The sequence below is a fragment of the Colias philodice genome, chromosome 25, assembly GCF_061535455.1.
Source record: "Colias philodice isolate Cphi_HAF_F1 chromosome 25, ilColPhil1 Martin Lab GWU primary, whole genome shotgun sequence".
Lineage (NCBI taxonomy): Eukaryota > Metazoa > Arthropoda > Insecta > Lepidoptera > Pieridae > Colias > Colias philodice.
In genome coordinates, this window is record NC_143110.1 from 4,453,121 (window position 1) to 4,467,136 (window position 14,016).

At 33.1% G+C, this 14,016-nt stretch overlaps 2 protein-coding genes across 2 annotated transcripts in view; one reads left to right on the forward strand and one right to left on the reverse strand.

Annotated features, from left to right (window-relative positions):
* LOC149477312 (transient receptor potential cation channel subfamily A member 1-like) lies at positions 1-13,528 on the forward strand. The gene is made up of 11 exons (XM_089710775.1): positions 1-81; positions 4,784-4,877; positions 5,755-5,949; positions 6,405-6,622; positions 9,620-9,801; positions 10,273-10,454; positions 10,557-10,785; positions 10,871-11,029; positions 11,118-12,233; positions 12,304-12,558; positions 12,637-13,528. Exons 1-11 carry the CDS (start codon positions 72-74, stop codon positions 13,498-13,500), a joined length of 3,504 nt encoding a protein of 1,167 aa, XP_089566901.1. The 5' UTR covers positions 1-71; the 3' UTR covers positions 13,501-13,528.
* The window catches only part of LOC149477313 (dynein light chain roadblock-type 2-like), a 26,968-nt gene continuing 20,163 nt past the window's right edge, over positions 7,212-14,016 (reverse strand). Inside the window, exons 2-4 of the mRNA XM_089710822.1 lie at positions 10,892-11,043; positions 8,531-8,710; positions 7,212-7,319 (exon numbers count right to left, since the gene is read on the reverse strand). Of these exons, the coding sequence (XP_089566948.1) occupies positions 7,215-7,319; positions 8,531-8,689 (264 nt within the window). The 5' untranslated portion in view covers positions 8,690-8,710; positions 10,892-11,043 and the 3' untranslated portion in view covers positions 7,212-7,214. The remainder of the gene's footprint in view (positions 7,320-8,530; positions 8,711-10,891; positions 11,044-14,016) is intronic.

The following is a 14,016-nucleotide window of genomic DNA, read 5'->3' on the forward strand; positions in this document are numbered from 1 at the left end:
ACGCTAAAACGTTGCCGTCTCTTGAAGTTAATGCATACATTAGTGATAGTGAGTGTGTTTATATTGTGATTATGGAGAGAGGTTCGTTAATCCTTGTTTGATTTATATACAGTGAAGTGTTGAAAACACCTTTTTGAAGTGACTTCTTTAGGCGCGTTGATAGTCAAATTTCAAGGTCGCGTCATGGCAATACCTTCACGTCATGGAGTAAGGCGACGATTTTGGTTTTAATTTTCAAAGAAGTTTCACTTCTGACACGTGTGCTCGGCACATTCTTTTGTATGTGGAGAATGAATAACTGCATAACCGTGATTTGGTAGAGGGTCTGGGCTATATCTGACTCCTATTGCTAAAATAGAATCACTTCTACTTTAGTAATAGAAGTCAGACATGGATCACTCCTTACCCCAAGAATTATTGTATCAAAGTAAAAACTTTATAACAATTTTGAAATCACTGAAAAGATATAGCTAACAAAACATATATATAGAGAACTAAGAACGTTAAGAACATTTAGAAAAAAGTGCAATTTTCGAAAAGTAAAATGATTACAATTGGGAACTTAAATGTCCTTTAGCTTTAGCAACCAAGTCGATATAAAAACTTAAGAAATCGTAATTTCAATAAAATCACATTTCTACCAAAATTTAAAAATAGATACATCAAGATATGCAATCTACCATATTATTCTGTAATCAAAATAAAATTGATTCAAGTTAATTATAGTAATAATATCATTTTAATTGCCTAAGATAATGCGTTTTATATTATAAGTTATAACTAACGTAACCGACGAATATGTGACTTTAGATTTATCGATCAACAATTTAAAGAACAATATAGAAACAGAATACCACACGATAATCGTATTTATAATCCGTTACAAGTTTTAAATTGACTGACCGGTTGGCTAGTTGGTAGTGGCCCTGCCTTCCAAGCCAGAGGTCGTGGGTTCGATTCCCACCCGGGGCAAATATTTGTGTGATGAACATAGATGTTTGCTCTGTGTCTGGGTGTTAATTATCTATGTATAAGTATTTAATATTTATTTAAAATTATATATGTATGTTTATCAGCCATCTGGTTTCCATAACACAAGCGAAAGCTTAGTATGGGATCAGATCGTGCCGTGTGTGAAAATTGTCCTGAAATATTTATTATTAACTAGCGGTCCGCCCCGGCTTCGCCCGTGGTACATATTTACGTTTTCTCTCTCTTCACCAACACATTTTGCGATTCATTTTTATATATAAGATTTATTTCTTATTTATTTAAATTATGTCCAAAATTACTTGCTTTCCGCCCGCGGCTTCGCTCGTGTAGACACAGGAAATGGGTATCTATGACATGTTTTTCCGCGGTTAAAACTTAAAAGTAGCCTATGAGGCTATGTCACTCATAACTATATTCGGACTCAAAAATCATACCTATTAGAAATCGCTCTATAGTCAAGTGAAAGAAAGACAAATAAACAAACAGACTTTCGCATAATTAAAATATTAGTAAGCAATTAAATACACTCGCATTAATTCAAATAAGAAAATAGTCAAATAAAGTTACTGAGTACTATGTTTTAATTTAAATACCTAATGTCCATAACGAAGTCATAAACGGATATTGCAAAACAAATATTTATTTATTCCTAGTGATGCAATAAGAGAAGAATTTTTCTAATCTTTTTAAAAAGTACCGGTTACAGAATAAGAAAGGAAATTAGTTTAATCTAAGCATATCTAAGTAAAAGTTTATTACGTTGAGAATTGATATATTATCTACAATCTACATTCAAGAGATTTATCGTAAAAACTATAGATAAACTGTGGACTGACTAATAGTCTAAGTTTCATAATATTTCTTGTCTATTTTATTACTTTTTATTACCTGAATAATATGTTAAAGTTCTAATACTAGTTTTCAGTCCGCGGCTTCGCTCACGTTCATGTAATGCTCTCACTAAAATAGTATTATTAGGAAATAATTCGTGATATTGTTATCAATTTTAATGTTTTACACATATGCTACTCACCTCAAAAAGAAACTAAACGCTAGAAAAATTTACCCTAACGTGAATGGAAATACATTTGAAAATAAACAAAGATCTTTAAAACATAACAAAACGTTATAATTTATGTAATGTCAATAGTTAAATCTCCAGTTATTTCAATGTAGTATTTATTATACTTAATAATTCAAATAAAATTTAGTAACACGATAACCATAGAAGTGAATGTTTGTGCTTAAAAACCTCCAATACGTATAGTACGAAAATAACAGTGAAAATAATGTGAAACTAAGAATAAGGATATGTGCCTAGTTAAATAACTATGTTTTAAATTGCCGTGTACAGTCTATGTTAAAGATATAACTGTTGTTTAGTGATTATTTATCTGTGGAATAAATAATTAAATCTCTACATAAGATATAATCCCTCAATAATTGTAATAGGAATAAAATATGTATTTTTGAACATAGCAAGTTAAATATGCAATTTATTCCAGGCAAGTAGGATTTATTTCATAACTTTTTATTTACAGTAGGTAAATATTATAATTATATCTCTACATAATATGTAGAGATTCAAACTTAGTACAAAATAATATTATAGAGATACTAGCGGTCCGCCCCGGCTTCGCCCGTGGTACATATGAAAAATAGATGTTGGCCGATTCTCAGACTTGCCCGATATGCTCAGAAAATTTCATGAGAATCGGTCCACCCGTTTCGGAGGAGTATGCAGACTAACATTGTGACACGAGAATTATTATATAATTTATAATTAATATATAAATATAAGATTTCTTTGAATATGTTTCACTTAAAATGAATACTTTAAATTAAACAAACAAATACAATAAGAAGTAATTTATTATATTCCAATGTATAGATATACTATAAATATATACTATAACTAGATATACTATATAAGATATACTATAACTAGTTAAATGTAAACGAAATTAAACTCTATTAGTATAAATAATAGAGTTTAATTATTTATAATAGAGTTTAATCTATAATATAAAAATGAATCGCAAAATGTGTTGGTAAGCGCATAACTCGAGAACGGGTGGACCGATTTCGATAATTCTTTTTTTATTATATTCCTTGAAGTACGAGGATGGTTCTTATGTAGAGAAAACGTAAACATGTACCACGGGCGAAGCCGGGGCGGACCGCCAGTTTAACATAAAAATGAACAGTGATGTTATTCGTTTAATCTATGTAAGTCAATCCATCGTATTTACATAACAAATGAGTCAATATTATCTATTAAACTAACTGCAAGGTAGATAAAGTATATGAGTCATGTCTTCTTATTTTAAAACTTTAATTTTTTTGTATTTATTAGAGGCTTCGTGGTACATATTAATATTATATATATAATACATATTATATATATAATACTAGGTTTCCACCCGCGGCTTCGCCCGCGTAGTCAAAGAAAAACCCGCATAGTTCCCGTTCCCGTGGGATTTTCGGGATTGCGTCATTTTCCGGGATAAAAAGTAGCCTATGTCCTTTCTCGGGTATCAAAATATCTCCATACCAAATTTCATGAAAATTGGTTCAGTAGTTTAGGCGTGATTGAGTAACAGACAGACAGACAGACAGACAGAGTTACTTTCGCATTTATAATATTAGTATGGATTATATATAGCCTATAACTCAGCGACCTACTACGTACCTACTTTCATATCTAAGGGTAGTAAAGTATTTTTGAAATCGGTCTAGCAGTTACGGAGTTAAGCTTGTTCAAACAAACAGACTCTTCACTTTTATACATATTATGAATTTATAATTTTGTATCTATGTCCTTTAAAAGCAAACATAGTATAGGTAATAATAGCAGCAAATAATAATTAGTCGCAATTTTCGTTCTGGATCAGACAACTGGATATTTTTTAAGAGCTGGAGGGTAAGAAGTAAAATATTTAATTATTGCACACGCATTTATAAATTGGCATACCTTAATATTTACCTATAGTACACAAATTATTTGAATAATAAGCTATTATAACCGGTTAGCATATTTAAGAGATCCTTAGATTTTTTTAATTACATATATTTGTTGTTTGAAAAAATATTACTCATATTAATTATAAGTACCTATTGTGCTCTACACTCTCCTTGCTAAAGTTAATAAGAAAAATAAAATTTAGACATACACAGTTTACTATTAATCCTGTGTACATAAGAAGGAATGACCGATTTCCTTTTTTTTCCCTTTTATAATTTTATTTCAGTCGATCCTGAGTAATATCCATAACTGGGCTATTTTAAATTAACTACACAACTGCCGACGCAAACTCAAAATTCTGCTTGTATTTGACTTCACTAAAATCCTCATAATTAAACACGTGTAATTACAACGACTCGTTTATTCTAATCTAGATGTATAGCTCAATTTCTTTATCTTATATATAAAATTCTCGTGTCACAATGTTAGTCTGCATACTCCTCCGAAACGGGTGGACCGATTCTCATGAAATTTTCTGTGCATATCGGGTAAGTCTGAGAATCGGCCAACATCTATTTTTCATATGTACCACGGGCGAAGCCGGGGCGGACCGCTAGTCTTATCTTATATATAAAATTCTCGTGTCACAATGTTAGTCTGCATACTCCTCCGAAACGGGTGGACCGATTCTCATGAAATTTTCTGTGCATATCGGGTAAGTCTGAGAATCGGCCAACATCTATTTTTCATATGTACCACGGGCGAAGCCGGGGCGCGGACCGCTAGTAATAAAATAAATTTGTACTAAATAATATTATTTTCCAGATGTAGAGCAGGGTATACCTGAAAACCCGGAGAATGAGCCGTTACTGAATCCTGCAAATGGTCGACCAATTCCTCAGCAGCAGCCAGTCTTCAGGTAAAGCGAATCTTAACTAAGAATTGAAATAATAAAAAAGAGCGTGTGTCAGATGTGAAACTTTGGTAAGATTCAAAGATACCAAAATCGTCGCCTTACTCCATGACGTGACGGTATCGCCATGACGCGACCTTGAAATTTTACTCTCAACGCGCATAAAGAATTTTAACTTCAAAAATCTTTGAAAACCGCGTGTTGAAGCCATAACTAATACTGTGATTAATTGAGCATTATCATGCAAAACCATTCGCAGTGTTTCCAAGACCATATTATTTTAAAATAAGTACATTCTTCCCTTGTTCTTTCTTTCATATCCAAGATATTTCATTGTCCAAACCACAGTCTTCAACTGTAATACTACTAGGCTTCGAGTAATAAAAATCGACTGTTTTATTTCATCATCAATTTAATTTCATTTAAACCATTCCAATCTCTCTAATGCCTGTTCGATCTGTGAACTTCACAAACAAAGAACTGAGGCAAGCTGAAGCCAACGCTATATTGAATTACTTTAGTCAATATTTTTCCCCCTGTTTCATCTGGAAAACTAATCTTTAGTGCTTTACTACCTTTTAAAAACGAGTAATCCTTTATTTGATTATTATACTATGGAAATTGGAAAATAGCGAGAGATTAATCTCTATTAAATGCTTATTAAAAAGTTCGTTCCCATTGAAACCATCCCAAATTTTATTCATTTTTAAGATAATTGCATAGATTTTCTAAAACATTGGTTACGAGCACTCAAGATGAAATATGTAAACAGACATAGCTCGAGTGCTACATAGCCAAAATACAATCATTCAATAACAACAAATTATAGTGATCATAATGCCCAACAAAATTTCTCGCCAAGATTCTTGACTTATTGTTCCAGGCGCCCATTGCATCCCACGTTACAAAAGCTGAACTTAGAACCAGAGTCAGTTACATCCACACCAGAGTCCACACCCGCGCCCGACACATCAGAGACTTGGCCGAAAAAATGGCGCCGGAGTGACCGAAGGCTGAGGAGACTTAACACAGAACTCCTGGAAGCTATAGATGCACACGATATTGAAGAGGCCGAGAGGTAAAACATATACTTACGTTATACAATCAAAATTTAAAATGTATGTGCGAGATCCTTTTACCCTTTTTGCCATTTTGTAGAAGGACCGCTCTCCTAGGAACGTTAGGCTGCCATTTTATCTTATTTAGTGGTAGGGATCCCAATTCCGTAGGTAAATGGTTAAAACTTTTGCTGTCACATTAACAGTAATATGATTTTTTTTAAATTTGGTGTAGTCCAAACATGCTCTGCTCATGATAAGAATATCACTCCCTAGCTAACTTCTTAACTCTCTAGTCATAAAAATAAAATCGATCCAGTGCGATGTAAAAGAAAGATAGATTTCGCGTTTATATTATTATAGTAATCAGCCGGTTTAGGTACCTACTATCGAGAATCGAGAATTTTTAAATACACTTTCTACAAAACTTTTCGTCCCCATGATTCCAAAAATAAACACCACCTGCATTTCTCAGGTTACTAAAATCTGGAGCCAATCCGAACGCCACATGCCGCTTGGACAACGTATCAGCTTGTCACATAGCTGCGTTAGTTGGTGGGGATGCCCTGGGTCTGTTGATCAAGTATGGTGCTGAGAAACACCGCCTGGACAAGTATGGGAGGACCCCGCTGCACCTTGCCGCGTATGCTGGCAACGCACGACAGATGGCCATCTTGCTTGGTCTGTCTGAAGGTACGTTTTAACAGGAAAAAGTTATTATTAAGTTATTGGCTTACCTGACAGATAAATATTATTCTTTCATCGTTATATACTTACTTGTGTAATACTTTAAAAGATAAATAAATGACTAGGTTCCGACATAATTAGGTGAAAATAAGTTTTATTAGTTACACCAAACATCAATTACATGCAGTGTTCTAATATTTCTTACAAAATACGTAACATTCTTAATATTGAATGGAAATTAAATACTGAACCGAATTATCATAATAGTGGAATAAATTATACGAAATAAATAGCAAAATATCCGCGCACAAATATTTGCCTCAAGAACAAACAGCGTTTCCGCCGTGCCCAGAACTTTTCATATTAAAGCCGTTCTTGCAAAGGAAATTATACTATAGATTTAAATTCAAACAAACGTTTCACTCTTTGATATTAATGAGTTTTAAAATACGAAGCAAGAATACTATGAGCACGCGCTATTTACGTACAGTCAACAAAATAGTGTGAAAGAAAAAAATATCATTTCAATCCTTTATTAATTTTATAACAAGCAATTTTAAGTGTTGAAAGTATGTATTAATTAAAGTTACATTAAGATCTAATTTCTCATAACAACAATAAGATGAAATTCATGATCTGGAGCGACCACAGCTTCAGTTTTCTTAGAAACCAGCCGCAAAACCATGAGCTCGTCAGTCACATCCTAGAAAGAACAAATTAAAGTTAAACACATCAAAATAATAGTTACAGTGAGATGATTAAAGATAAAGAAAAAATTATAATATATTTTTTAAGCCATTGCATAGCTTCTATCGCGGGCCTTGAGCGCGGGGACCGAATCGAGAAATTCAATAACGAAAAAATGTTGTGTGGTTTTATGAAACCACGGTAAAAGTGAAACTGTTCGAACGGTTCCGAACACTGCTTTGTGTAGCGCATGTCGCGTGTCGGTCGGCTGCGAGTAGGTATACCTACTCGGCAGCCGCGATACACGCGACATGCGCTACACAGACCAAAAAGTTTGAGACGATGTAATAAAAGTTTCACTTTAAAAACCTCACGTTCCCCACTCCGACGGACACGGAGGTGTGGCTAATGGCTTGAAGGCATGCTATAATATAGCTTTACTGCGGCAGTCCCCGAGTGCCACACGTCTTTTTTTCTGTTTCTCATGTTTAAAATATATAATTTATTCATACCCACGACTAAGTTGATCACGTATTATCACAATAACATATTATGATTTTGAAAATAAATATAGAATTATAAGGCATTTTCCTTATATTTTTAAAAATGTACACATTACTAGACTATTTTATCATAGGAAAGTAATCTAATGTTAAATCCTTTATCCCCATATAAATCGTTATAATATACCACAAAACAAGAATTACGTCCTAGGCTTATAAGTCGTATAATGCAATGTTATTAGAGAACTGTGATGCTATAATATTTATATTTCAAGACCGTCTGTACCGATTTTTATGTCTTTGATTTATTAGATTTGTCTCCGTCCCGAATAGCGACATTACTTTTACAACATCCAAACCATTACAAACAACTAGTATCTACATAAAATATGGTAGAATATTCTCTCTGTGATATTTCATTATTTACTTCTTTTTTTTGCACAATAATGATTCACACCTTTATTATTTTTTTAATAAGTGCCATAGATCTTCATTATTTTGCAGTCAACATCCAAAAAGGAAAAGGTTCTTTCGACTATATATTTTTGTGTTTGTTACGTCAGAACATTCGACTGGATTAACCGATTTTAATGTTTCTTTATTTATTTAAAAGGTATCCCCCGTATGATTCTATTGTATTTATTTTTTTTTTTCAATTTTAAGGCAGTTTAGTTTTTGTTAAAAATCATTATGCTACAAATTCAATAACAATACTAATACTTACAATTTCCTTCAACGCATTGGACGCATGGTGCGACAAATTGCGCATATGCGTGGAATAAGTTGCCGCCGTCAAGCTGTCCAGGGTCGTGGTCTCCGGGAATCCCTCACAGTTCACAATGATAGTACCAACTACGTTACCATTTTCATTTATTCGCGTCATTGTGTTGGTAGCGAGCGGCCCCTGTTAAAAGATTATTTTTTCAATTGCTACTTAGCTGCTTAGAAGTATTGTTATAAACAGATTTATGTAAACGATACAACAATATGGTCTGAGATGTTTATCCATTAAAATATTAGATAGGTACTGAGATTTCTAAGAAATGTCGGAAGAAATAGTAAATATTTATGACAAAACGATTACACATACTACGCAAATTTCGCTTTAAAGGCGATTAATTTTGATATGTTTAGAATATACCATGCAGTCTTGAGTCTAGACGTAGAAATGTTCACTAATCTATAATATAATCTACCGATTCCTTTTTAAATCGATACCACATTCATATTATATTATTTCATCATTCATACGACTAGGAAGCAAGAATATTTTCCCAACAACAATTCCTTGATTATTAATTCACATTTTCTTATCTTACAAAGTTTTAATTTAACATTCTATTTAACCATAGCACCTTCGCTTCAGTACCACGAAGCTTGATGAATTGAGGTCACGAAATTGCATAATAAAATGTTTACGATACTTTTAATCGCTTCCAGCATTACCATTTTTGAGTACTTACCATAAAATTCTGCGCTATTTCCATGATTTAATACTAAAAAAACACCTCGGAGCTCAATAAAGCAACAAAGTTTATTAACTTACGAAAACGCTTTTGACTCTGTCAGATTTTATAATTAATTTCTTCTTTCATGTCAAATTAAGAAAATAACATTCAACCAGGAATATTTGGTAATGAGCGAAAAGTAGAAAAGCCTTTTGTTGTAAATCAGAAAGAAAGAAAACTAGTTTATTCCAGCCACTTCCAGCACACACATTTTAACTACAGAAAAAATCAATTGAAAACTTAAATCAACAACTTTATTAACAGTGGGAGAAAAGAAAAAAAAGTACTTAATTATTTAATTACAGATATTCAGCTCCGGGTCAGCAACGGTGATATGTCATTAGAAGCAGAGGAAGATGTAAAGAAAACATGTCAAAAGACACGAGAGATGGCAAATATGCGATGCGACCTTGGAGAGGATACAACGCCGCTGCCGAAGAATTGGAAAGATAACATCGACCACAATTGTTTGAGCATAAAAGGCAGTGTAGGTTAACAATCATAAGAAATTTTGATAGATGTCTCTCCTTTGTATGTAACGAGCGCCGCTACTTCGCCCGCATTTTCAAAGAAAAAACCCGCGTAGTTCTCGTTCTATTGGGATTTCCGGAATAAAAACTATGTTATGTATTAATCCAAGTTATCGTCTATATGTGTGCTAAATTTCAGTGTAATCGGTTCAGTAGTATTTGCGTTAAAGAGTAACAAACATACATAAACACACATCCATCCTCATTAAATTTCGTATTTATAATTCCAGATTTAAGATAATTTCCAGAATTGTTTTTTTTCTTAAAATTAGCAACGATAAAGATACATAATATTAATACAGACTAACTTATTTGGCACAATTATTAATGGTGGTTTGGATACAATGGACATGGAATTTAATCCCATGAGCATTCATACATTAAAAAATTATAAACACGTGACTAATAGCCATATTATTTCTTTACAGTTACCCCTTCTCCAACCCGGTTGGTCTCCTTTACACATAGCGGTGTCATGTGCACGACGGCATTGCACACGACTCCTCTTGGCAGCTGGAGCGAACCCTAATATATGTGATGAGATTGGACGCACCCCGTTTGACGTGGTGGGCTCAGCGTATTATCATAATGAAGAAATAAACTCGGAGTAGTAAGATATCTATTAAAAATAACAATGAATATTTTTCGCATATAGCAAATAAAATTGTCTATGTATTAACATTTTTATTACTATTCTATTAAACAATTTCAGTTTCACAGAAGTTATTAAAATGCTATTCCTTGCTGGAGGAAGACACAATACCATGAAAGCTAATGGTTTAAACGGAATAGATACGCCTCTTCATGTAGCCGTTGAATTAGAAAATATAGAAAGCATTAAAGATCTAATCGGTAATGGAGCATCAGTCAATTGTTTGAATAATGATGGTCTAACTCCTTTACATCTGTGTGTTAAAAGAAGATTCGAAGAACCGTTACAGGTAATTAAATATAATTAATATAAAGTACCGTGGAATGTGTTGCGATAATAATATTATGTAATATAATTTGTTTAAATAATTACAGATATTAGCTAACTATCCCTACATCGATGCCGATCCACTCTCTGCTCTTGTAGATGTAAAAGACAAAGATGGTCACACAGTATTACAGACTGCTGTAGAAGATGCTTGGGTCCCTGGTGTCTGCATTGCTCTAGAAGCTGGAGCAGATGTCACTCTTAGCGTATGGTTTTACTTCTGGAACAAATGTTAGCAGAATTTTTCAATATATTTATTATTATAATATATTTCAATTTACTTCTTTTTTCTAGGCAAATGACGGAGAAACCCCACTCCACGCCGCTGCTGATTTAGGCAATTTAGACGTACTAATGGAAATTCTTAGCGTAGCAAAAAAGCAAAATATTGTCGATTGTCAAAATGAAGAAGGCGAAACCCCATTGTTTAAAGCAATTATAAACGGACATGTAGAATGTGTAAATGCATTGCTTGGAGAAGGAGCCTCAATCAAAATAGAATTACCTGGCAATGTTAATGTTTTACATGTTGCAGCAGAATATAACCATTTTGAAATATTGAAATTATTATTAGAACATAACGATGGTGAGGCAATTGATATGATAAATTCATTAACAGCCGGTGACAGAAGAGGTTTTGGTTCGGTTCACTTTGCAGTCGCAAACAATAGCGTACCTTGTTTCGAATTATTATTAGGGAAAAACGCAGATATTCGATTAAGAACTACAAGTAGTCCCCACTTCTCATCGACACCATTACATATAGCTGCGGTAAAAAATTTCATAGACATAGCAAGTTTTATAGTAAAATATGATAAAACAACTATTTTCGAAGTAAACTGTAAAGGGTGGTATCCTCTCCACACTGCAAGCCATCATGGAAGTAGAGACGTTATAGCTCTACTACTCCAAGAAGGTGCGGATTTATCAGGATACACGGACGGCCCTAAAAAGTATAGAAGAACGGCTATCGATATGATTTTAAATAATTTATCAAAGCCAACCGAATTTATGGAACAAGTTTTTGATTCGTATATCACTTCAAATTCCCAAAACTTCCAAGAAGCGAGTTGTGAAATCATCGTAGATTACAGAATATTAATGCCTTCGATTTGTGAAATGAAACAGATGAAAGTTATCGAAGCTCTCCTCAAAACGGGAAACAGATATGGCCAAAGAAAGCTATTACTTCACCCGCTTTTAGAAAGTTTCCTCTATTTAAAATGGAAAGCTCTATTACCATTTTTCTACACAATAATTGCAGTTTATGCCTTTTTTGTTTTCTCACTCACCACTTTTTCGATTTCCATTTTCTTTTATAAAGACACGAATCAGCGCCCGCCAAAATTTCTCAGTCCAGGAGTTTGGGAAAAAATATTATTTTTCTCAGTTTGCTTGATAATAATACAGGTAAGATAGTGAGAGTGGAAATTTTTTTACAAATTATTTTAATGCTAATTTTCAAATATATTTTCTACAGGAATTGCTATACATCAACAAAAAAAGCACAAGATATTTTAATCAGGTGGAAACTTGGAATAAAATTGGCTCCATAATCCTTGGTTTTATTCTCCCGCCGGCAAATCTTATTTCTGAAGGTGCCGACTGGTCAAGACATATTGCGACTTTGGCTTTACTTTTGTCTTGGATACAGCTTATGTTTTTACTCTCAAGATTTCCAAATTGGGGCTACTACGTCCTCATGTTTGGAAAGGTTGCAGGGAATGTCATAAAGGTTACATATTTACAATAAACAAAAGAGATGGATAATTTGTATAACAAGGAAGATTATTGATATAAATTCTTTTTTCAGATTCTTTTGACTTTTGCCTTCTTGGTGATCGGATTTTCGTTGAGTTTCATGATACAGTTCCGTTCTCAAATACCATTTGAAAGTCCGTGGGCGTCTTTTGTAAAGACAGTTGTAATGATGACATCAGAGTTCGATTACGAAGCCTTGTTTGATAAGGAACATTCAGAAACATTAGCAACATCCTTTATAATAGTCCGCTTAATCTTCTTAGTATTTCTTATATTGGCCGCTATTGTTCTTATGAATTTAATGGTCGGTGTGGCCGTCAGTGATATAAATGACCTAGAAATATTAGGAAACATAAATAGGCTAGCAAAACAAGTAGATTTCCTTTCAACGTTAGACAATTTGGTATACAACAAATTCTTTACTTTTATTTTACCTACACGACTGAACGAGAAAATTAGACAGAGAAGAAGAGTTATGAATATGTTCACCATACATCCTGGGAAGCCGAGGTGGAAATACTATAAAACGTTACCTTCATATCTGAAAGATGCTATATTAAATATGGCGCAGAAACAAAAGCAAATCAAAGAGCAAGAAACAAATTTAGAAGAATTTAAAAATAAGATAAACGAAATGCACGATGCAATCACTAAGCTTGACAAGAAACAAAACGAACAAATCTATACTGTTAGATCGGAGAAAGCATTATTTCCTAAAATGAAGTTAGATGAAGTTCTGAAACGACTAGATGATTTAGATGAAGGTTTAGATAAAGTTAAGGAAAGAGTAACTGATAACACGGAGGCATCAAAACGTCCTATTGAAGAAATGAATATGAAAGTAGATCAACTCTCTTTCGAAATAGAAAATATAAAATTGTTTTTGATTCGACTAGAAAGTAAACTTGATAGATGAAACAATAAAAGTATTTTAAAATTTTCAACGCTTCTTATTCCATTGCCTGTTTATTTCGGTACCAAAAAATGTGTATAGAATTGTAAACAGCATACAAAGCTCAAATTAGAAATGAAAATGTAATTTCTTCGTTACCTAATTAAATGCAGGCAACTCAATGAAAATGTACCTCGAAATATACATAATATCTAATAATAATATGTGAGTTGCGCAATTGAACAAGTAAAGAAAGCTGATGTATTGAGTAAAATTAAATATCAAATTATTGTTAACTATAATAATTATAGTGATGCCTTAAAGACGCGGGTTCGAATCCCGAAATATATCTATTCATTACAATAATGATTTATACTTACATACCTTTTTAAAATAATATCATGCCTTTATCTATTTGAGGATGCAAAAAATACCTAGCTACAATGACAAAAATTTCCGATTCACGAACAAAGATGGGTCTCTTCTATGTCTCTTCTATGTCTCTTCTATTCTCTCTAATAATAATATGTGAGTTGCGCA